This window comes from Phyllobates terribilis, unplaced genomic scaffold (genome assembly GCF_046119375.1).
Source record: "Phyllobates terribilis strain yellow unplaced genomic scaffold, ASM4611937v1 Scaffold_4__5_contigs__length_816908805, whole genome shotgun sequence".
NCBI classification, from domain to species: Eukaryota; Metazoa; Chordata; class Amphibia; order Anura; family Dendrobatidae; genus Phyllobates; species Phyllobates terribilis.
The window spans coordinates 2,421,903-2,446,469 of record NW_027362764.1 but is presented as its reverse complement, the minus strand read 5'-3'; the positions used below and the strand labels follow the sequence as shown (position 1 = coordinate 2,446,469).

General features: G+C 47.3%; 1 protein-coding gene across 1 annotated transcript in view; it reads left to right on the top strand.

The window, feature by feature from the left end:
• The window catches only part of LOC141264749 (KAT8 regulatory NSL complex subunit 1-like), an 80,988-nt gene that overhangs the window by 37,098 nt on the left and 19,323 nt on the right, over positions 1–24,567 (top strand). The window contains exons 2-3 of the mRNA XM_073677011.1: positions 1,448–1,592; positions 6,156–6,362. Coding sequence (XP_073533112.1) covers positions 1,448–1,592; positions 6,156–6,362 — 352 coding nt within the window. The remainder of the gene's footprint in view (positions 1–1,447; positions 1,593–6,155; positions 6,363–24,567) is intronic.

Sequence of the window (24,567 nt, the reverse complement as noted above, 5' to 3'; positions counted from 1 at the left end):
CGGGATCCTTCCCTCTGTCTCTCCCCCGGCCGCCGCCGTTCAGCAGGCGGGATCCTTCCCTCTGTCTCTCCCCCGGCCGCCGCCGTTCAGCAGGCGGGATCCTTCCCTCTGTCTCTCCCCCGGCCGCCGCCGTTCAGCAGGCGGGATCCCTCCCTCTGTCTCTCCCCCGGCCGCCGCCGTTCAGCAGGCGGGATCCTTCCCTCTGTCTCTCCCCCGGCCGTCGCCGTTCAGCAGGCGGGATCCTTCCCTCTGTCTCTCCCCCGGCCGCCGCCGTTCAGCAGGCGGGATCCTTCCCTCTGTCTCTCCCCCGGTAGCCTCCATTCACATTAGACTAACGCCCTTTAAATTCCCGTAACAAATGCAAGTGCATCGTCAGCCAAAAATGAGACCTCGTTCAGTCACATCACCATAAAAATTAAAGAAGTCACATTGATGCCTTAACTGGCACCCCCCTCCAATCTGCTGTTATCGGTGGTGGCGGCCGCCGGCTGGAAGTGCTTACCTGCGGTGCTTGGCCATCCATCTGTAGTGGCCGCCGCGAGTACTGCACATCTGCCTCCCATTGAATTGAATAGGAGGCGGATGAGCAGTAACAACTGGCGGCCACTACAACTTGACAGCCAAGCACCGCAGGTAAGCACTTCCTGCCGGAGGCCACCGCTGCTGGCACCAATGACAGCTGATCGGCGGGGGTGCTGTGTTCGGGACCATTGATGCCCTATCCTTTTGGATAGGGCATCAATTTGAAAGTAGTGGACAACCCCTTAATGTATAAACCAGGTGACTTCTGAAAGGAGTTGCTTAAAATCAGATCATTGCCGATCAATGTTGATGTTTTATCTTGATGGGTCGTAAGTTTTTTGTTAACTTTGATGACCCCTTTGTCCACTGTCTCTGCGGCGGTCCCATTACTGGGATGACTGGAGCCGCATGGTGATTCTTTCGGTACTTTATCGGTGAGCAGACAGATTTTCCCGTGCTCACAAGGCCCAGAGTTGTGATCAGTAATTCCGTACTGTGCCAGGATTCATTCTCACGATGCTGAAAGTGTTGCGCCATTATTTACTCAATTGTGTAGGTTATTTATACCGTATCCTCTGTTCTGGTCGCTCCTTCCAGGAAATGGAGCGGTTGAGCTTCGTGCTGTAATTTCACCCTTTGCACCGCGCTGGCGTATTACTTTCCTGAGCCGCTGTGACTTCTCTGTGCATTGTCCTACAAGGTTAATGACCCTTCAAAGTGGGGGGTCCTGACTTTGGGGAGCTCTTGTTTTCTAGACTGGATCTAAGCATTGTTATATTGAGGGGAAATACTTTTATTAATGAACATTTATGTAACATTAACCCTTCGTCAGTTTTATCTTGCGACCTGCTTGTTCCCGCACTGTTTATGCAGCGTCTCGTCTTCTAGACATAATATGAATTCCTAACTTGGTGCTTTTCTGCAGGTCTCGTCGGCGCGCAGAGTGGAGGTGGGCGATGGAGCGGGCGGCCATTATCTGCCGGTGGACATGGTTACAAGCTCAGGTTTCCGACCTAGAGTTTCGGATAAGGCAACAGACGGAGATCTACAAGCAAATCCGATGTACGAAGGTAACAACATGCATTACAGACGACCTGCTATAATATAATGAGTTGTCAAACTATATTATGCCATCAGATAATAAGCCAACCTGTCTCCAAAGACCTCAAATTATCTGCAGGTATCGTAAAATAACTGCCACTAAAAGGGATTGTAAAGAATTAGAAAACAATGGCTGCTTTCTTACAGAATAGTGCCACTCTTGTCTTCAGGTTGTCTGTGGTATTGCATCAGTTTCTCCTGGACACTTGTCCGAGCTACCTGAGCTTTGCTCACATACAGATTGGGCATCTTGCCTAATGCAGTGACTAGGTGAAATGAAGTCATCCAAGGACGCAGGGGAGGACCTCTACAGTTTAGTCTGTGATTAAAGCGGAACATGGATATTATCCCCCTGCAGTCAAGGAGTCGTCAGACACTGACCGAGTCCCACAGGAGAATGTCTGACCGCTTTTGTGACTTTTCACTGCTTGTTCTGTGGTATCTGTCCGCATAGGGACCCTCCGCTACGAGCCAGAAAGAAAAGTAGCTTTGTATGACCTGTCCTGTGAATGCACTAGACGTTCGCTATCCATACGACAGTGCTCTTTACACGAGCCGATGCTAACGAGTCTTCATAAGAATCCTTGTCCCCAATCCTTAGCCTGAGTAACGTCGCAGATGGACGTGCAAAACTTTGTGCACAGTTACATAATCTGTCGGCAGTAGTTTGTGAGCCGTGCCTTTATACGGGCTGGTCTGAGCCTTTGTTTTAAACATAGAATTAAAGGCGTCATCTCACGAGACCTTTATGGCATAGCCAACTAATGTGCCATAAATGTCCTTTGTGTGGAATCCACACGTATCTCTAAAATAGTCTTCCTACGATGTCCGACCAACAGTGAGTGGAAAGGTGTGTGTTCGCGCGTGTGTTGCAGTGTGATACAACCATTCATCCCGCAGGCTGGAAATTCCTCCCAGAAGGTGAAATGATTGAGGCCTCTGGTGTTGGCGGAGCTGTGGCTTGTCGCACTGCTCTTTTCTGATAAATGCCGTGTCTTTTCTCTAGAGGGGACCAGCGTGTGGTTTTGGATATTGTAGTAGTAAGTTTTATGCCATTTGGCTTCTGAGACATGGAGACTTTAAATCCCAGCTGAAGACAATTCGACAGAAATCTCTTTACTCGGAGCTGCCAGCATCTAATAGTGCGGCGTTTATTCTCTGCCCCGATGTCCTACATGGCTGCAGATATACAATCTCTATGCCAGACGTACAGACCATTTATTGAAGGACTTATTGGTGTCATTCAGCAACACATACACCGCTCTAGCTGACATTAAAGCATGTGTGCCGCAATTATCAGTCCTATAGAGAATGAATGGAGGTGAACGTTCTCAATCTTCACACAAATCAGAGCTCTGCAGAGTTTTGTTTTGTGACGACAGGAGTCAGTAAGATATCCCCTATACATAATGGATAAATTAAAGGGGTAATCCACAGGGCTGTGGATTCGGAGTTGGTATAAAATGGACCGACTCCTAAAATATATAATAAATTGGGTACAGTAGTTCAATGCAGTATGTGGGGAATATTTTTTTCATAATTGTGAAAGTTATGAAATGTCCTATTCCTGATCTCAGGGTCTGGACTTTTAGCTGAGATGAATCTGCGCTACAGTAAATTTATCACTTAAACATGAGCCCGTGTATGAGGGAGTCGGTGTCATTGAAATGGAGGAGTCTGAGTCGGAGGTTTGGCTTGCTGACTCCACAGCCATGGTAGTCCAGGCTAGGGATGAAAGTCTGCAGACTTCTGAATCCTCAGTGGTGTGGTTGGACGAGACGTGCTCCCTCACACCAGCAATACCAGGGCGTCCTGACACACAGAATGGCTGCAGACTTTCATCTCTGGTCTGGACAGCATCTTTACTACAACCTCAGTACAATATGCTATTAATTTACTCACCACTTTTTTTTTAATAATCAGTTTGACAGTTATTGCAATAGTCCTGCAGTGGACTGGCACTAATCTCGCTCTGTGGGCCCTTTATCATGGGCCCTTTATCATGGTCTGGTGTGCTCCCTGTAATTTAGATGGTCTGTAGTGTGTGCATTCATCCCTTCTAAGGAAACCTCTGTAGTTTATAGACCATAAAGTGCATATAATTAAAAGATAACATTTATCAGATGCTCTTATGAGCGGTCCTGGGGTCTAATCTGCCCCAACATGCCTCAGTGCACAGGAGACTTCCTGTCCCCATACTGAGAGCAAGGACCATGAGGGGGAGGCTTCCTGTACTGCCAGCTCTTACCCTGACCCTGCTGCTGTGATGTGGATACAGATAAAGGTTATGGGTATGGGGGGTCTCTACTAATAACAGTGCAGAGCCCCTGATAAAGGAGGGGCCTCTGCATTTTAGGGCTCTTAACCCCTGTTTAAGTGCATTTCTAGCCTGAAAAATATTTTGAGAACCTCTCCTAAATTAAAGTGCTGTCCATTTCCTCCCTAGATAACATTGCAGAGGTGGCGCAGAAGATAGTCAGCTGGCTTTACTTCTACAGGTGCATCTCACTAAATTAGAATATCATCAAAAAGGTAATTTATTTCAGTTCAATACAAAAAGTGACACTCCTATATTATATAGTCATTACACAGAGTGATCTATTATATAGAGACATTACACACAGAGGGATCTATTTCACGTGTTTATTTCTGTTAATGTTGATGATTATGGCTTACAGCCAATGAAAACACAGAAGTCATTATCTCAGTAAATTAGAATACTTTATAACAGCTTGAAAAATGTTTTTAAAATCCGCAATGTCCTACTGCAATGTCTGTTCAGTAAATGCCTCAATACTTGGTCGGCTCCTTGTGCATCAATTACTGCATCAATGCGGCAATGTGGCATGGAGGGATCAGCCTGTGGCATGGAGGGATCAGCCTGTGGCTGCTGAGGGGTTATGGAAGCCCAGGTGGCTTTGATAGCAGCCTTCAGCTCGTCTGCATTGTTGGGTCTGGGGTCTCTCATCTTCCTCTTGGCAATACCCCATAGATTTTCTATAATAGATTCTCTATGGGGTTAAGGTCAGGCGAGTTTGCTGCCAATCAAGCACAGTGATACTGTTGTGTGTAAACCAGGTATTGGTACTTTTGGCCGTGTGGACAGGGGCCAAGTCCTGCTGGAGAATGACATTTCCATCTCCAAAAAGCTTGTCGGCAGAGGGAAGCATGAAGTGCTGTAAAATGTACTGGTAGACGGCTGCACTGACTTTGGTCTTGATAAAACACAGTGGACCTCCACCAGCAGATGACATGGCCCCCAAACCATCACTGATTGTGGAGACGTCACACTAGACCTCCAGCAGCTTGCATTGTGGCCTCTCCACTCTTCCTCCAGACTCTGGGACCTTGTGGAGTGTGTCAGTGACTGCCTTCTGGACATATGTCAGGTCAGCAGTCTTCCTCATGATTGTGGAGCCTACTGAAACAGACTAAGGGACCTTTTTAAACGCTTAGGAAGCCTTTGCAGGTGTTTTTTTATTTTATTTTAATTTGCTGAGATAATGACTGTTGTGTTCTCATTGGCTGTAAGCCATAATCATCAACATGAACAGATATAAACACTTGGAATAGATCACTGTTTGTAATGACTCTATATATGAGTTTCACTTTTTTTTATTGAAAAACTGAAATAAACTTTTTGATATTCTAATTTAGTGAGATGCACCTGTATATTAGGGAAGTCTGTGCCCAAATTACCTTATATTAAAAAATAGATGTTACCAAAATTTTGTAACCAAAATTAAATTTATCTCCATAAGGCACCAGAATACACAATAACCAAAGAAAACGTGTGCCAGGAACACTGAACACCTTGTCCGGTCTTGACAGCCAGGTCTCATTCACATTTAATAGTGATGGCGCCATTATTAACGCCATTCAAAAGAAACAAGGAAATAATCATACAAACGATCGATTGCACTTCCTAAAATTTTAACAATGTAAATCTTTATTAAGTAACACAAAAACCTAGACAAGACAAATAAAAAGATGCAAATTGTGCCAGAACCTGTTTTCTAGGCCAGAAATTGGCACTGGGATACAACCCATACAACATAAGAAACGGAGCCGTGTAAATGTGGTCGATATCGGAGAGACGTATCAATGCACCATACCCCTAAACCCTAATGTGATGTCCCATAGTATTCAGGAAAGAGGAAAGCTGCACTGCATTGCGGTTTACTTTCTGTAAACCTTTTTTTTTGTAGTTGTTGGTTTTCCTTCTCAGCGCTGGCTTCTCTTGTTGAGCTTCTTGTTTTGCACCATTGATGGTGATTTTGGCCAAAGCAAAAAAAAATAGGGGGAAAAAAATGCTGTAATGAACGGTGATGTCGAGTGACCCTCAATCTGTCTTGGTAACGAAGGCTAAGAATGAGGTGTAGCGAGGTCCTGCTGTATATAATCAGCCCTGTATATAATCAGCCCTGTATGGGCCGCTGCTGGGCTTCGTCTTGCTGTAGATCACGGCCCGGGTACATGCATTACAAGTGAGATGATGGCAGATATTTTGACCCAATATTATGTTGTTCCAGGGAAGTGTTTTGCTCGGGGACTCTCCGCAGAGCGAAGACACAACGCCGCACCAGCCATCAGGACCGTCAGCAGCGCTGAATACCAGAGGCAGCCGGGTGCCTTTTTCCTCGTGTTCCCCATCTGTCACTAAAGCCCCATCTGGCGACCGTCTATGTGAAGCCTCGCCTGGCACTCCCACCCCCACCCCGCAAACTTCAGACAAACAGGTTAGTGCTTTGTATCACTGATGGGAAGGTTTATAGATAATTTGTGTATGAGAACCAATATTCAATGACTGGCCGCATAATACCCCACATTGGGGTAGAAGCTGACGGTGGCGTAACTAGAGTGCTACGGGCCCCTGGTGCAAACTTTGGCTCTTGCCCCCACCAGAAAGGTCTCCCATTCTGGACGTTTCCTTACATAATGTCCCCCATCCTGGGTCTCATCCTGTAATGTCCCCCCCCCATTCTGTGAAATGTCATCTGTTCTGGACCCCATTGTTTAATGGTTTACTTTTTCAAAATTGGCGAGTTTTTTAAGAATGAAAATAACAAATATAGTTTTGTTGTGTTTGTAAACCAAATAAAAATTTAATCCGTTAAATGCCTGAGTGATTTTTCATTTTTGTTTCTTTCCTCTCTCCTTGCAATAGGCCGTTTATTTTTTTAGAACTAGTATTTTTATCTTTTTGTGGTGAAAAGAATTTTCAGACGTTATGTAGAAAAAAAAATAGATTCTCATTTTCCAAGGAGGGGTGGATTTATGTTAAGATTTAAACATTTTTATATAGGTGCTTGTCCACAACTGACAATCCCTTCTCAATCACTGTTTTCCCTCATATAAAATAGCTACACTCTCCTCCATTGCTGTTCCAGCAGTGTTTTGACGCTGATTCTCTCGGGGTTCACTTGATATTGTTGCTCGAGCCCTGTAGCTAATTAAGAAACTGTTTTCTCTCCTCCTTCTTCGGATGTAACCTGACATTCAGAGGAAGTCGGAGCTACGGCTGCTCGCTGTGCATCAGCAACACCAACATTTTAAAAGCTGTTGGCAGAAATTAACAGCAGCATCTCAGTGGTTGACGGCAGCATCTCAGTGGTTGACGGCAGCATCTCAGTGGTTGACGGCAGCGGGCAGATCTCTGCGGCCGCTGTTAAACACAGGTGCTGGCATCTACCACCTGTGAAGCGGGCTCGGCTCCTGAGTCCACTCCACACATCCCAACTTGCTCCATGAGCAATATATCCATAGGGTGTTGGGGGTTAAATCATATGCTAAAACTAGAATAAAGAAATATTATATTCCAAATGCTAGAATTGTAACTGCAAAGCTGTTAAAATAAGCTGAAAAAGACTGAACATATGCAGAGCAAGTCTTTTTGGCATTATGCATATGTTCATTCTTTTTGGTATTTTTTTTGCGCCTTTTTCATGCTCGCTGCAGGCCGAATCCCTCTGAAAAAGTTGTGGAGTGCACTTACCCCAAGAGTCATGGCTTTTGGAAAATATAAAGCGAGAGAATTGGTGACTCGTTGAAGGTTTTTTTTGTTTTGTCCACTAGAATATAGGAATAAAAATATAATTTAAGGTTGTTGTAATTGTACCAACCTGGAGAATCTTGTTGCCATGTCCTTCACTGCATAAACGCAATAAAACGAAGATCCGAAATTATATATATATTCAGACCAAAAGTTTGGACACCTCATTTAAAGATTTTTCTGTGTTTTCATGACTATGAAAATTGTACATTCACACTGAAGGCATCAAAACTATGAATTACCACATGTGGAATTATATACTTAACAAAAAAGTGTGAAACAACTGAGAATATGTCTTATATTCTAGGTTCTTCACAGTAGCCACCTTTTGCTTTGATGACTGCTTTGCACACTCTTGGCATTCTCTTGATGAGCTTCAAGAGGTAGTCACCGGAAATGGTCTTCCAACAATCTTGAAGGAGTTCCCAGAGATGCTTAGCACTTGTTGGCCCTTTTGCCTTCACTCTGCGGTCCAGCTCACCCCAAACCGTCTCGATTGGGTTCAGGTCTGGTGACTGTGGAGGCCAGGTCATCTGGCGTAGCCCCCCCCCATCACTCTCCTTCTTGGTCGAATAGCCCTTACACAGCCTGGAGGTGTGTTTGGGGTCATTGTCCTGTTGAAAAATAAATGATGGTCCAACTAAACGCAAACCGGATGGAATAGCATGCCGCTGCAAGATGCTGTGGTAGCCATGCTGGTTCAGTATGCCTTCAATTTTGAATAAATCCCCAACAGTGTCACCAGCAAAGCACCCCCCCACCATCACACCTCCTCCTCCATGCATCACGGTGGGAACCAGGCATGTAGAGTCCATCCGTTCACCTTTTCTGCGTCGCACAAAGACACGGTGGTGGGAACCAAAGATCTCAAATTTGGACTCATCAGACCAAAGCACAGATTTCCACTGGTCTAATGTCCATTCCTTGTGTTCTTTAGCCCAAACAAGTCTCTTCTGCTTGTTGCCTGTCCTTCGCAGTGGTTTCCTAGCAGCTATTTTACCATGAAGGCCTGCGGCACAAAGTCTCCTCTTAACAGTTGTTGTAGAGATGGGTCTGCTGCTAGAAGTCTGTGTGGCATTGACCTGGTCTCTAATCTGAGCTGCTGTTAACCTGCGATTTCTGAGGCTGGTGACTCGGATAAACTTATTCTCAGAACCAGAGGTGACTCTTGGTCTTCCTTTCCTGGGGCAGTCCTCATGTGAGCCACTTCGTTTGTAGCGCTTGATGGTTTTTGCAACTGCACTTGGGGACACTTTCAAAGTTTGCCCAACTTTTCACACTGACTGACCTTAATTTCTTAAAGTAATGATGGCCACTTTTTTTTCTTAGCTGCTTTTTTCTTGCCATAATACAAATTCTAACAGTCTATTCAGTAGGACTATCAGCTGTGTATCCACCTGACTTCAGCACAACACAACTGATGGTCCCAGCCCCATTTATAAGGCAAGAAATCCCACTTATTAAACCTGACAGGGCACACCTGTGAAGTGAAGACCATTTCCGGTGACTACCTCTTGAAGCTCATCAAGAGAATGCCAAGAGTGTGCACAGCAGTCATCAAAGCAAAAGGTGGCTACTTTGAAGAACCTAGAATATAAGACATATTTTCAGTTGTTTCACACTTTTTTGTTAAGTATATAATTCCACATGTGGTAATTCATAGTTTTGATGCCTTCAGTGTGAATGTACAATTTTCAAAGTCATGAAAATACAGAAAAATCTTTATATGAGAAGGTGTGTCCAAACTTTTGGTCTGTACTGTATATGTATATAGCTGTCGTACATCTATGTATTGACATAGTGTGAAGTGTGATACATGGAGCTGCAGGGGCCCGTACCTTACTGGAAACCGCTGCAGACCGTTGGGCTGTGTGCCCATGATGCTTTTTTTTTTTAAGCTTTTCCGCGGCGTTATTTCTGCCGCAAAAACACTTGCTGCAAGGTCTGCCATGTTCCCCAATGATAATCCGCATGTGCTGTGCACATGTTGCGGAAATTTCCTCTGTGGATTATCATTGTGGAAAAATCCGCAGCAATACCATTAATTTTGCAGAATTGCGGTGAAATCGCCGCCATTGAATCGCATAATATCCGCATGACTACATGTGCACATGCGGATATTATGTGATTCAATGCGCTGATGGTACCCAGGTCTGGAGAAGAGGAGACTCTCCTCCAGACCCAAGTACCATAGTACCTGTAGTTATTTATTTATTTTTTTTTTAATAAAATAAAAAAATCCTTATACTCACCTTTCCGGCACCCCCCTGTCTCCTCTCAGCGGCGCTGTTGTCTCCTTGACTTCCGACGGTGGTCTGCAAGGACCTTCCGCGATGTCATTCAGTCATGTGACGGTCACGCGACCGCTGATGTCAGGTGATGGTTGCGTGGCCATCACATGACTAAATGACGTCATGGAAGGTCCTTTTTAGAGCACCACGAGCCGCCGAATATACCGGACGCATCGCTGAGAAGACTAGGGGCCATCTGATGGTGTTTTTTTTCTTTTTCTTTTTTTTTTTTTTTTTACTATTGATGCTGCATTTGCAACATCGTAACTTGGTCACACTATATATGCCGGTTGCATGGATTTATATAGTGTAACCAAGTTGTCAAGCAGTTTCCAAGTGATGCTAAAATCGCTTGTCAACCCGCATGCGAAATCGCATGTCGAAAACGCTTTACAAACGCTTCTACCTGGCGGGAAAAACGCATGCACAGTCCGCATGTGTTTTTTTTTTTTTCTGCCAGGGAGATACAGAAACGCCCAGGAAAGATCCGGAGCATTTCTGCATCGTGTGCACATAGCCTTACGGTTTTTCTCGGAGTCAGAAGTAAGGATGTTGCGTAGGACCGGAGCGTTTTCAGCTAAGTGACTGATTTTTCTCAGTAGCTTAAAAAGTGTAGCAGGAAAAGCAGATAATGGGATTTGTTTTTCTTCCATTGTGGTGTCTTTTAGCGATGGGGATGGAGAAGTCTGTAGTTGCTTTTGTGCCCTGTTCCTGTCTTCTAGCAGTCTCATCCATCTGTGGAGTCCAGAGGTGTCTCAGCCTTTTACTTGTCTTTGGGGTAAAGTGACAAGATGCTGATTGATTGGGAGGTTCACAATTCAGACAGAACAATAAATGTGCGACTTCCATTTCCTTGTAACCTGAAGAGCATTAACCTGTGCCGAGTCACGGTGAACTTTACCGCTGCCGGCACCGCGTCTGTCCTGTAAGCACCGCAGCGAGTGACAGATGGAAAATGCGGATGTGACACCTCCAGCAATAAACCTGTCTGAAGGCCTGAGACTAAAATAGTGATCAGGAAATACAGCAATGCTTGCCTCTCCTTTTTTTTCATTGCTTGCCGTGTTTCCAGTTGTGTCCTGTCAAATACGTCACTTTAAATCCTATTTTAACTTTTTTTTTTTTTTTTTTTCTCCTTCAATGGATTTTTGGCCACCACTTCTAAGGGATTAATTGATCAGACATTATTGGCCTTTAATGACCAAAGCTGCTCAGTATGGTCGGCCATTGGCACGTATGGCATGTAACCCTGCAATCTTCTGATGAGGTGGCATAAATGGGTGCAATAAAATAAATTTTCTTAAACAGCTGCCATTAAAACACTATACCGCAGTGTTTTAACAGGGTTGTCCTGAAGATAAGTTCCCCAGGGACTTAAACCTGAAAAGAAAAACAACGTAAGTGATCCTCTCCTCCATGGATCCAGCACGTGCGTCTCCGCGATCTGTCAGGGTCGTGGTTTACCGGAGCTCGGGAGAAGACGTGCTTTCTATGGGGGTCTACAAAAAGCAACATCCAAGGACTTATAAATTGATTTTAATTGACTCTACTAAGGCAGAAGACTTTCAGGATCATATTTAGAATACGATCCCAAGAAAATATATAATTTATCTGAATCAAACTGAAAAGCTGTCATGTGATGGAGGTACAGACACCACTGCACACAATCCAGAGTTACCGTCCATCCGGAGAAGCAAACTCCGAATAGTGAAGAAACCACCTTCCCCTCCGACGCACCCGAAGCCTACAGCTGCGAAACCTCGAATGAGAAGCCGTACGTCACCTCAAATACAGAAGCTGCGAACCCGACTGCTAGTAAGAAACTGCAAAATCTCAAAAATTTCGAGCCAAGGAAACACTGACAACCCTGAATTCCAATCAATCAAGGGCCCAGCATCAGCAAAAAGATCAGTGAGCTGTCAATCAGGGAGGATGGTTCCTGCCCGCTCTGGTATAGGTGGCAGAGATGCTCACGTTCCATGTCGTTGAAATGAACTGCGGTGCTGGGTGGCTCTCCCACCTGTCAGCAGGATAGATACTGGTCACCCAGGGGGAAAGTCTGTGGATCGCAATGGCTCCATCAGCATCGAAGGTCCTGCAGGTCAATGAACATCAGATTCTGAAGCTTTGATACGGAGACAGATCCGGCTGATTGAATGCATTTTATGGGCCGGAGAGCAACACCAGCTGAGGATGAGCGGGTAGATGACCGGGACCATTCTTAGACTTATTATTCTGATTTCTGATACAGAGCCCCTTGAGAAAAGGGGAAGTTTTAGGCCACGTTCAGTATTTTTTCATCAGTATTTGTAAGCAAAAATCAGGAGTGGGTGGAGAATGCAGAAGTCCTAACGCGTTTCTGTTATACTTTTTTTTCCCTTGTATTGTTCCACTCCTGATTTTTGGTTTACAAATATTGATGTAACATACTGATTGTGTGAACGTGGCCTTACCCTGTTCTGAGTATTTCCCTTCTTCATCGTAATGAATTAAACGGTGATTGTAAAATGTGGAGCAGATTACCAGAAAGTTTTTAGAAATGGCTCCATGTCAAACTTTAAAAAGATAATACCTAGAACTCTTCTTCATCCACAGTCGCATTACAACGCTAAACCTTTAAGTTATGAAGTTAACCCTTGGAAAGGATAACATAATGGAGACGAGGCACACAGCCAGCATATAATGACAGCAATGCACCCCCCCCCCACACTCATTGGTGACACTTACCATGCACTTTACACCGATGTCGATACTGTGAAAGGGGTGGGCTTGGATAAAGAAAAGGGTTTAGAAATAGACGGGGATACAGTTGCAACAAGTAAAACAGTCCCACCTTTTGACATCCTAGTGACAGACGGTTTTATGGAAGAAATTTACAAAGCTTGTGTTCTGTCCATTAGAAACATGGACGCACCTATTAACGGTGAATCGCACCATTATCTTTCAGGCAATTTTGCAAATGTCGCTGAGCATGCAGTTTAGAAGATACTCCGGACACTAATAAGCCAGCTTCAGAATTATACGTCAAAAATATATAATAAATGATGTATAATTCTGGACCCCAACTTACAGAAATGTCAAAAATCATTAATACCAACGACCAAATTGATTATTCAGGTAATGTGATATCAGACATACAGCAGAAAATGACTACGTGACAAACTCTCTCAACTCCGTACATAAGGAGATGTCCTCTATCAAATCACAAATCACCACCTCAGAAAACGACTCAAGAAGAAAAATATTTAGGTGTGTCCGAATCAATGACCCTGCAGACTTAAAGCAATATATCACAGCTAAGACGTCTCAACTGACCCCAGATATAAGATGGCGAAGTGGTGACGGACGTTTACAGAGTTCCTTCAGCAGCAGTGCCGCTGCAACCTGTGATTGCCTGCAGTGGTCAGGTGACTTGAGCATCTGAAGATGGGCTGCCCATGTCACCTGACCAGGCGGCTACCACTACGTATATCACTTTGGCCACTTTAAAACAGCACATTTTTTTTTCACACTAAAAAAAGCACAATAGGATCTTATCCAAGTATATGAGGTGGTTGAACAATAGTAATGTGCTCACCTGACACGAGTGTGTGACCCTAATAATGCATAATCTGCTGCTATATCGTCCAGAGGGGTGTAAATTATAACATGAAGCTGGGAAATTGTGCATTTCAAGTGCACTTCTGGTTCCAGAAAGGATCCAAATATAATAGTGATTTATAAAAAAGGTATAGATTTTTAGAAGGTTGTATAAAGAGTGAGAAAATCCTGCGATCCCCATGTACCCCCTTTATAAATCACTGGTGAGGCCACATCTGGAATATGGGATCCAATATTGGGCTCCACATTTTAAAAATGATAATCAGAAGTTAGTTCAAAGGCGGCAACTAGATTCTTACACGGGATGGAGGCCCCTCCTATATTGTATATGATGGGGGGGGGGCCCTCCTATATTGTATATGATGGGGGGAGGCCCCTCCTATATTGTATATGATGGGGGGGAGGGCCCTCCTATATTGTATATGATGGGGGGGGGAGGGCCCTCCTATATTGTATATGATGGGGGGAGAGGGCCCTCCTATATTGTATATGATGGGGGGGGGGAGGGCCCTCCTATATTGTATATGATGGGGGGGGAGGGCCCTCCTATATTGTATATGATGGGGGGGGGGAGGGCCCTCCTATATTGTATATGATGGGGGGGAGGGCCCTCCTATATTGTATATGATGGGGGGGGAGGGCCCTCCTATATTGTATATGATGGGGGGGGAGGGCCCTCCTATATTGTATATGATGGGGGGGGAGGGCCCTCCTATATTGTATATGATGGGGGGGGAGGGCCCTCCTATATTGTATATGATGGGGGGAGGGCCCTCCTATATTGTATATGATGGGGGGAGGGCCCTCCTATATTGTATATGATGGGGGGAGGGCCCTCCTATATTGTATATGATGGGGGGAGGGCCCTCCTATATTGTATATGATGGGGGGAGGGCCCTCCTATATTGTATATGAGGGGGGGGCCCTCCTATATTGTATATGAGGGGGGGGCCCTCCTATATTGTATATGAGGGGGGGGGCCCTCCTATATTGTATATGAGGGGGGGGGCCCTCCTATATTGTATATGAGGGGGGGGGGCCCTCCTATATTGTATATGAGGGGGGGGGGGCCCTCCTATATTGTATATGAGGGGGGGGGGGCCCTCCTATATTGTATATGATGGGGGGGGGGGCCCTCCTATATTGTATATGATGGGGGGGGGGGCCCTCCTATATTGTATATGATGGGGGGGGGGCCCTCCTATATTGTATATGATGGGGGGGGGGGCCCTCCTATATTGTATATGATGGGGGGGGGGGCCCTCCTATATTGTATATGATGGGGGGGGGGGCCCTCCTATATTGTATATGATGGGGGGGGGGGCCCTCCTATATTGTATATGATGGGGGGGGGGCCCTCCTATATTGTATATGATGGGGGGGGGGCCCTCCTATATTGTATATGATGGGGGGGGGGGCCCTCCTATATTGTATATGATGGGGGGGGAGGGCCCTCCTTTATTGTATATGATGGGGGGGGAGGGCCCTCCTTTATTGTATATGATGGGGGGGAGGGCCCTCCTATATTGTATATGATGGGGGGGGAGGGCCCTCCTATATTGTATATGATGGGGGGGGGGGGGCCTCCTATATTGTATATGATGGGGGGGGGGGGCCACCTATATTGTATATGATGGGGGGGGCGCCACCTATATTGTATATGATGGGGGGGGGCCCTCCTATATTGTATATGATGGGGGGGGGGGCCCTCCTATATTGTATATGATGGGGGGGGGGGCCCTCCTATATTGTATATGATGGGGGGGGGGCCCTCCTATATTGTATATGATGGGGGGGGCCCTCCTATATTGTATATGATGGGGGGGGCCCTCCTATATTGTATATGAGGGGGGGGGGCCCTCCTATATTGTATATGAGGGGGGGGGCCCTCCTATATTGTATATGAGGGGGGGGGCCCTCCTATATTGTATATGAGGGGGGGGGCCCTCCTATATTGTATATGAGGGGGGGGGGCCCTCCTATATTGTATATGAGGGGGGGGGGCCCTCCTATATTGTATATGAGGGGGGGGGCCCTCCTATATTGTATATGAGGGGGGGGGGGGGGCCCTCCTATATTGTATATGATGGGGGGGGGGAGGGCCCTCCTTTATTGTATATGATGGGGGGGGAGGGCCCTCCTTTATTGTATATGATGGGGGGGGGGAGGGCCCTCCTATATTGTATATGATGGGGGGGGGGAGGGCCCTCCTATATTGTATATGATGGGGGGGGAGGGCCCTCCTATATTGTATATGATGGGGGGGGGGGGCGCCTCCTATATTGTATATGATGGGGGGGGCGCCACCTATATTGTATATGATGGGGGGGGGGCCCTCCTATATTGTATATGATGGGGGGGGGGGCCCTCCTATATTGTATATGATGGGGGGGGGGGGGGCCCTCCTATATTGTATATGATATGGGGGGGGGCCCTCCTATATTGTATATGATGGGGGGGGGGGCCCCTCCTATATTGTATATGATGGGGGGGGGGGCCCTCCTATATTGTATATGATGGGGGGGGGGGCCCTCCTATATTGTATATGATGGGGGGGGGGCCCTCCTATATTGTATATGATGGGGGGGGGGCCCTCCTATATTGTATATGATGGGGGGGGGGGCCCTCCTATATTGTATATGATGGGGGGGGGGGCCCTCCTATATTGTATATGATATGGGGGGGGGCCCTCCTATATTGTATATGATATGGGGGGGGGCCCTCCTATATTGTATATGATATGGGGGGGGGCCCTCCTATATTGTATATGATATGGGGGGGGGCCCTCCTATATTGTATATGATGGGGGGGGGGCCCTCCTATATTGTATATGATGGGGGGGGGGCCCTCCTATATTGTATATGATGGGGGGGGGGCCCTCCTATATTGTATATGATGGGGGGGGGGGGCCCTCCTATATTGTATATGATGGGGGGGGGGGGCCCTCCTATATTGTATATGATGGGCGATTCTGATATGAGGTTGGAAAAGTTGGTCTTGTTTAGCTTAGAAAAGACGCCTCAGAGGAGATCTCATATGCATAAATACATGTGTGGTCAGTACAAAGGACAAAAGCATGACTTATTCCTTCCTAAGACCATACTAAGGACCAGGGGGTGCTCATTACAGGTCGAAGAAAGGCGATTCCAGCACCTAATCAGGGAAGGGTTCTTTACAGTCAGAGCAGTCGAACTGTGGATTGCCGACCACAAGAGGCAGTGATGGCCGACACGAACTGCTTTGTATAAGGGCTGGATGATTTCCTCACTACACATAACATTGTGGGTTATAGTTAGTGACAAAATATACAATTGGGGGAGGAAGGTTGAACTTGATGGACCGTGGTCTTCAACCTATGTACCTATTATCAAACCACTTTATTATCTTCAGATCTTTTTTGTATTCAGCAGCGCACTTGAAATCCATATTTTACTGGCTCCATGTTTTTTTAAAAAAAAAATATATATATTTTTTTTAAATTAGGTTTGTCTCCTTTAACCCCTTTCCGACCCAGAGCGTATTAGTACGTATCTGTGCCCTGGGCCTTATGGGCCTGATACATATTAATACGCCCTGGCGATTTCGGCCGAGCAGTGCGGGCGAGATCGCCGCCGGGTGTCAGCTGAATGTCACAGCTGACACCCGGTGCTATGTGCAGGGAGCGGTCCCGCACCGCTCCCGGCACATTAACCCCTGAAATGCTGCGATCAAAATCAATCGCAGGATTCCGGTGGCAAGAGGAGGTAAGCGCGATACTTACCTTTTCTGCCGGCGTCCAGCGGCGTCTGAGTCCGGTCCCGGATGTTGCCATGGTGACCCGACGTCATCATGACCCGATGTCATCATGACAACATTCGGGACACCAGGAGACAGGAAGTTGCTTTTGTCATGCGCAGAGCACGAGCAAAGTAATTTCTCCCTGTGCGGTATCGCCGTGTCCGGAACGACCTGACCTATAAAACTGTTCTGCTAGTTAACCCCATATAGTGAACACGATAAAAAACGGAACACAAAACTGTTTTATCATATCGCCAAACACAAAATGGAATAAAACGCGATCAAAAAGATGAATGTAAATAAAAATGGCACCAATAAAAAAGTCAACTTGTCCCCCAAAAAACAAGCTGCTACATGACTGTTGGCCGAAATATGGAAAAATTATAGCTCTCAAAATATGGCGATGTAAAAACTAGAATGCAAAAAAATGTGTCTTTTAGTGTGTGACAGCTGTCAATCATAAAAACCCCATATGAATCTGGCATCGCTGTAATCGCACCGACCCGAAGAATAAAAACGTCTAATCACTTATACCACACGAGGAACGGCGTAAAAAATAAACGTTGGGGTTGGGTTGGGTTGGGGTTGTGCTGGGGTTGGGGTTGTGCTGGGGATTTCTTGAGAAGTTAAGAAAAAAAAAAGACGACGACGATATGGCGACTATTGTTGAGCGCAAGTGCTCGCTACTTGAGTTTGCATCGGGTGCTCGGGTATGCACCTAGTATAGTGGGTGCTCGAGTGACATGCTCGAGTCTCTGTCCCAAATGTTTTGCAGCTGTTACACAGCCAAAAAAACCTTGCGGGGATTGCCTGCCATGCACGAGCGATCCCCGCATGTTTTTTTTGGGGTCTCTAATAACCGTGAAACATGCGGGCAGGGACTCGAGCATTTCACTTGAGCACCTGTGATACATGGTGCATACCCGAGTAACCGATGCAAACTCAAATAGCGAGCACTTGCGCTCAAGACTAATGACAACTTATTCGATATGATGACCTAATGTTATCAAATTCTGTGTCGTACCTCTGGGTTCAAAATGTTCATTATACCCCTTGATAAAATCCTTGAGGGGTGTAGTTTCCAAAATGGGGTCACTTGTGGGGGGTTTCCACTATTTAGGCACATCAGGGGCTCTCCAAATGTGACATGGCGTCCGCTCTCGATTCCAGCCGATTTTGCATTCAAAAAGTCACACAGAGCTCCTTCCCTTCTGAACTCTGCCGTGCATTCAAACACTGTATTTTCCCCAAAATATGGGGTATTGGCGTACTCAGGAAAAATTGCACAACAGTTTTTGGGGTCCATTTTCTCCTTTTACCCTTGTGAAAATAAAAAAATTGGGGCGAAAAGATAATTTTTGTGGAAAGTTTTTATTTATTTTTTTCATTTTCACGGCTCCATGTTATAAACTTCTGTAAAACACTTGGGGGTTCAGGGTGCTCACCACACATCTAGATAAGTTCCCTGAGGGGTCTAGTTTCCAAAATGATGTCACTTGTGGGGGGTTTCCACTGTTTAGACACATCAGCGGCTCTCCAAACGCGGCATGGCGTCCACTAATTATGCCAGAAAATTTTACATTAAAAAAGTCAAATGGCGCTCCTTCCCTTCCGAACCCTGTGGTGCTCCCAAACTGTTTTTTCCTCACATATGGGGTATCTGTGTACTCAGGGGAAATTGCACAACAAATTTTGGGGTCCATTTTTTCCTGTTACCCCTGCGAAAATAAAAAAAATTTGGGTCTAAAGTAACATTTTTGTGAAAAAAGTTAAATGTTTATTTTTTTTTTCTTCCACATTTCAAAAATTCCTGTGAAGAACCTGAAGGGTTAATAAACTTCTTGAATGTGGTTTTGAGCACCTTGAGGGGTGCAGTTTTTAGAATGGTGTCACTTTTGGGTATTTTCTGTCATATAGACCCCTCAAAGTGACTTCAAATGTGACGTGGTCCCAAAAAAAAAAAAAAAAAAAAAAATGGTTTTGTAAATTTTGTTGGGAAAAAGACGGATTTTGGTAAGACCTTACCTGTAAAATCCTTTTCAGCGAAGGAAGGAAGGGAGACAGTCATTACTAGTGGGTAGGCGGAGCCCACATAGGATAGAACACCTCAGATTAAAAAAAGAGTGTTGACCGGCCCCTCCAGCTTGGGCTCCTCCTACTCCAGCTCTCCAGTCCGTACACAAGCTAAGGAAGCGCAAATATCACCAGCGGAGCAACATAACCCCTTCTGAAGAACTTCAGAGAAAAAACAAGAGACAGGTTATGCATATAACAGAAAAACTACACAGTCCCAGGTACTACTCACTGGACCTGACCACTGCGATGAGCTGGCAATGCTGGAACAGAGCCTTAGCGCGCCGACCTCAGCCCAGATAATCGCTATCAGAGAAGGGTCACGCTGCATCTGAAAACACAACAACACACTTCTGCCATGGGAGGGAGCTGTGTCTCCCTTCCTTCCTTCGCTGAAAAGGATTTTACAGGTAAGGTCTTACCAAAATCCGTCTTTCAGCAGCAGATGGAAGGAAGGGAGACACAGTCATTACTAGTGGGACGTCCCAAAGCAGTCCAAAAATTAAGGGTGGGAAAAAAAAACCAACAGAGGCAGAATCCCAACAACCTAGAAAAATGCGCAACTAGCGCTAAATACAAGTTAACGATAACTTAAACTACAGCCGCCTGCAGGACCCTACGTCCTAAGGCTGCATCAGCGGAAGCACTGACGTCCACCTTATAAAACTTTGTAAAAGTGTGGACGGAGCGCCAGGTAGCCGCCCGGCAGAGTTGAGCTGCCGAGGCCCCTTGATGAAAAGCCCACGACGAACCCACAGCTCTCGTGGAGTGAGCTCGAATCTTAATTGGACAAGATTCGCCCTTGAGTCGGTAAGCCTCTAAAATGGTCGACCGAATCCATCGAGCTATAGTGTCCTTGGAAGCTCGTTGACCACGCTGACGACCTGCTGGAATCACAAACAGAGAGTCCGATTTCCGAAAACCTTGAGTAATAGACAAATAGAACTTCAAAGCCCGCACTAAATCCAATGAGTGCAAGGCCCGTTCCTTCGCATTCCTCGGTTCCGGACAGAGCGAGGGCAACACAATATCCTGGTTAACATGAAATTGTGACACCACCTTAGGTAGAAAGTCGCCCCGTGTGCGAAGCACCACGCGATCCGGGAGAAACTCCAGAAAAGGAGGCGAGCAAGAAAGAGCCGCCAGTTCAGAAACCCTTCTCAAAGAGGTGACTGCCACTAAAAAGGCAACCTTCCAAGAAAGCAAAGAAAGGCTCAAAAGGCCCATGTTGAAGAGCCTCCAAGACCAGATTGAGCCGCCAAGGGGACACAAGCGCCTTCCGCGGCGGAAACTGATGGGTTACCCCGCGAAAAAAGGAACGAACGTCCCTACGCGAGGCGATAGCCTTCCGAAACAGCAAGGACAAAGCAGAAACCTGACCCCTCAGAGTGCTAACTGCCAAACCCTTGTCCAGGCCATACTGCAAAAAGGCCAACAAATTGGGAATGGAAAAAATCCTCGGGTTCCTTGAAGAACCCGAACACCATGAAAAGAAGGCCTCCCAAGTCTTGTGATAGATCCTAGTAGTGGCAGGACCCCTGGCAGCTCGCAGAGTGGCAATGACTTCGGCTGAAAAACCTTGACGAGTCAAGATTTCGGTCTCAAGCGCCACGCCGTCAAACGCAGAGACTTCAGGTCCGGATGACGAACGGGCCCTTGGGTTAACAGGTCTGGGCGAAGAGGGAGAGGAAGTGGAGGCGCAGCCAGAAGCGACATCAGCGTCGAGAACCACGTCCTCCTTGGCCAGTCTGGGGCTACTAACATAGCCGGGACTCTTTCCAGTCTGATCCGACGCAACACCAGAGGAAGTAAGGATATCGGCGGGAACACATAGATTAGCTCGAATTGGTCCCACGGAGCCACCAGAGCATCCACCGCCACAGCCTTCGGGTCCTTGTACCTGGACATGAACGTCGGTAACTTGGTGTTGAACCTTGATGCCATCAAATCCACTTGAGGAGTTCCCCAACGAGAGCACAGCTGTGCAAAAATTTCTGGGTGAAGACTCCATTCTCCGGGATCCAGCTTCTCGCGACTGAGGAAGTCCGCCGTGATATTCTGAACTCCCGGAATGTGAATGTGAATCGCAGAGATGGCTGGCACCTTGGCCTCGGCCCATACCAGGATCCGAGACACTTCCATCATGAGCCTGGAGCTCCTCGTTCCACCTTGATGGTTGATATACGCGACCGCCGTCGTGTTGTCTGTCTGCACTCGGACTGGCAGACCGTTTAAAGGGACCGTCCAGTGTTGGAGGCAAAGGAAAATCGCCCTCAATTCCAGGATGTTGATCGGCAGGGCAGACTCTTCCGACGACCATACTCCCTGAATCCAGAGATCGTTCCAGACACCCCCCCAGCCTGACAGGCTGGCATCGGTGGTTATGACCGACCACCTCGGAAGGAGGAAGGACTTCCCCAGGGATAACGCTTCCGGATGTAACCACCATTCTAGAGACTCTCGCACCCTGTGGGAGATGATGACACTGCGATCCAGCGAAGCCTGTGATCGATCCCAACGGTTCAGAATGAGCATTTGGAGAGTCCTGGAATGAAATTGGGCAAACGGAAGTGCCTCCATTGACGCTACCATCAAACCCAAAAGGCGCATACACCTTCGAAAGGACATTGCTGTCGAAGACTTCATAACCTGTACATGTCGAAGAAGACTTGCTTGCTTGTCTGGAGGCAGGGACACCACTGCTCGTACCGTGTCGAAATGCATCCCCAAAAACAGGATTGACTGCGACGGTTCCAGAGACGACTTCTTCCAATTGACCAGCCACCCGAAGTCCTCCAGGAGCTGAAGGGATAGATTGCGAGCCGTCACCGCCTCCTCCTTTGAGGACGCCACAATCAAAAGGTCGTCCAGGTAGGGAAGAACCGTAACCCCCTGTCTTCGAAGGATCGCCATGAGAGGTGCCAGAATTTTTGTAAAAACTCTGGGCGCCGAGGCCAACCCGAATGGTAGGGCCACAAACTGGAAAGGGTCCTGACCTATGGCAAAACGAAGGAAGCGTTGGTGGGCCCTTCCGACGGGAACATGCAAATAAGCGTCGCGAATGTCGATTGACACCAAAAAGTCGTTCTGTGACAGGGCCGCCACAACCGAGCGAAGCGACTCCATGCGGAATTTCCGGGTGCGGACATGCCGATTCAATCTTTTGAGATCCAGAATGGGGCGAAATTTGTCCTCCTTTTTGGGGACCACAAAGAGGTTTGAATAAAACCCTCTTCCCCGGTCCTCCGGCGGAACCGGTACCACCACACCCTTCAGCAGAAGGGAATCGACCTCCTGCCGTAGAGCGGCAACTAGCTCGGGCTCTGACTGAATGCTAGATCGGCAAAACCTGTCCGGGGGTCGAGAAAGAAACTCTATGAAGTAGCCTGCTGACACAACCCGCGTCACCCAGGCGTCCGAAACGCGGGACGCCCAAGTCGATTCGAATTGGAGCAGGCGACCCCCCACTTGAGAGCCCTCCAGTGAAAACCTGGCGTCAGTCCGCCTTAGCGGGCTTTTTGTCAGCTTCCCGCTTGTCTTGACGGAAGCTCTGTTTCCAGGGAGTGCGGGATTTCTGAGAAGCCTTTTTTCCTGAAAAAGAGGGACGACCCGATCCCCAAGAGGGCTGACCGGACCGTCCCCTGGACCGAAAGGGCCGCCGACTACTACCAGCACTAGGCCTGCCCGACGCAGAAGCCACAGTTCTTCGCTGTGGTAAGGCCGCTTCTTTTGCCTTGACAATCAGCTCCGTGAGGTCAGATCCAAATAACTGACCACCCTTGTAAGCTAAAGATAGCAAACCTTGCTTGGAAACCGCGTCCCCGGTCCACTGTCTGAGCCACAGTGCTCTTCTGACTGTGACCGCCGAGGATTGCGCCCTGGACAGCAGTGACGCGGTATCCAAACCTGCATCACTGCCATATCGGGCCGCATCCTCCAACAACTTGAAAAGCCCATCCACCTCGGATAGCGGGGATCCATCCTGCCACGCCGTCCGTAGACGGTCCAACCAGCTTAGGGAAGCTTTACAAGCACACATGGATCCTAGCACCGCTCTGAATCCATGACCCGCGGCCTCGTAGATGGATTTCGCCGCCATCTCCGTTTTTCTGTCCAGCGGATCCTGCAGACTTGCCTTCCCTTTAACAGGCAGTAATGAGGATTTGCTAAGCTGGGATAAAGGGACATCCACTTCAGGAGAAGGAATCCAATTATCAATTAACTCCGTGGAACACGGATACAGTGCCTCAAAAAACCGTGTCCCCTGAAAACGTTTATCTGGACACAGGCGTTCCTTCTCCACTGCCCCATTAAGCTCATCCAGAGATGGTAATGCCAAGCGCGACCTATGCGACTCCTGAAACATCCGGGCCGACTTACCAGGACGTCTAGTTACCTCCTCCGGAAACTGTAACGCCTCCCTCATGGCTCCAATAAAAGCCTCTGCACGGCCCAAAAAAGAGGCAGAGTGCCCCTGCCGATCCTCCTTATCCGAATCGGACATCTCCCCATCTGAGCTTGAAGGGGAACCCTCCATATCAGAGATCTCCGAGTCGCTGCGCGGGGAGGGCAGCACCGGCCTGTGGCGCTTCCTGCCATGAGAGGATCTAGCTGACACCCAATAACCTAGAAGGTCAGACAGGCCATCAATAGAACGAGTGAGGGCCTCCATTTTGACCACTGCCCCATCACCGAAACCCCCGACCGCTGCGTTTGACGCCGTCGAGGACTCCTGCGTGTCAGACACGCGAGACTGATCCTGTAGCGGACCTGGGAGACGGTCCGCACCTCCTGGACCCTGATCTGACATGCCCTCACACAGTATATGGCAGGTTAAACCTGTCAGTAAGTAGACAGTGTGGTTTCTTAAAAGAAAGCTGAAGGGTTAAAGCTCTTAAAGAGAGAGCTACCCCAGCTGACCCCCAATTAAGGGATAACCGCCTAATAAGGGGTTAATGTCGCAGACTCCCCACAACCTCTGTGAAATGAAAAGGATGTGCGAGCCCCAGACAAAAAAAGGAACCTCTATATGAGGTAATAGCTGCAGGACAGCACAGTCTGCCACCTTATTGTGCCTCAGAAAGGTGCCCTGCGCTGAGGGGGTGAGGGGTTAAGCTTCTGCCCTGACAGGCAGAAGCGACTCACCCAGCT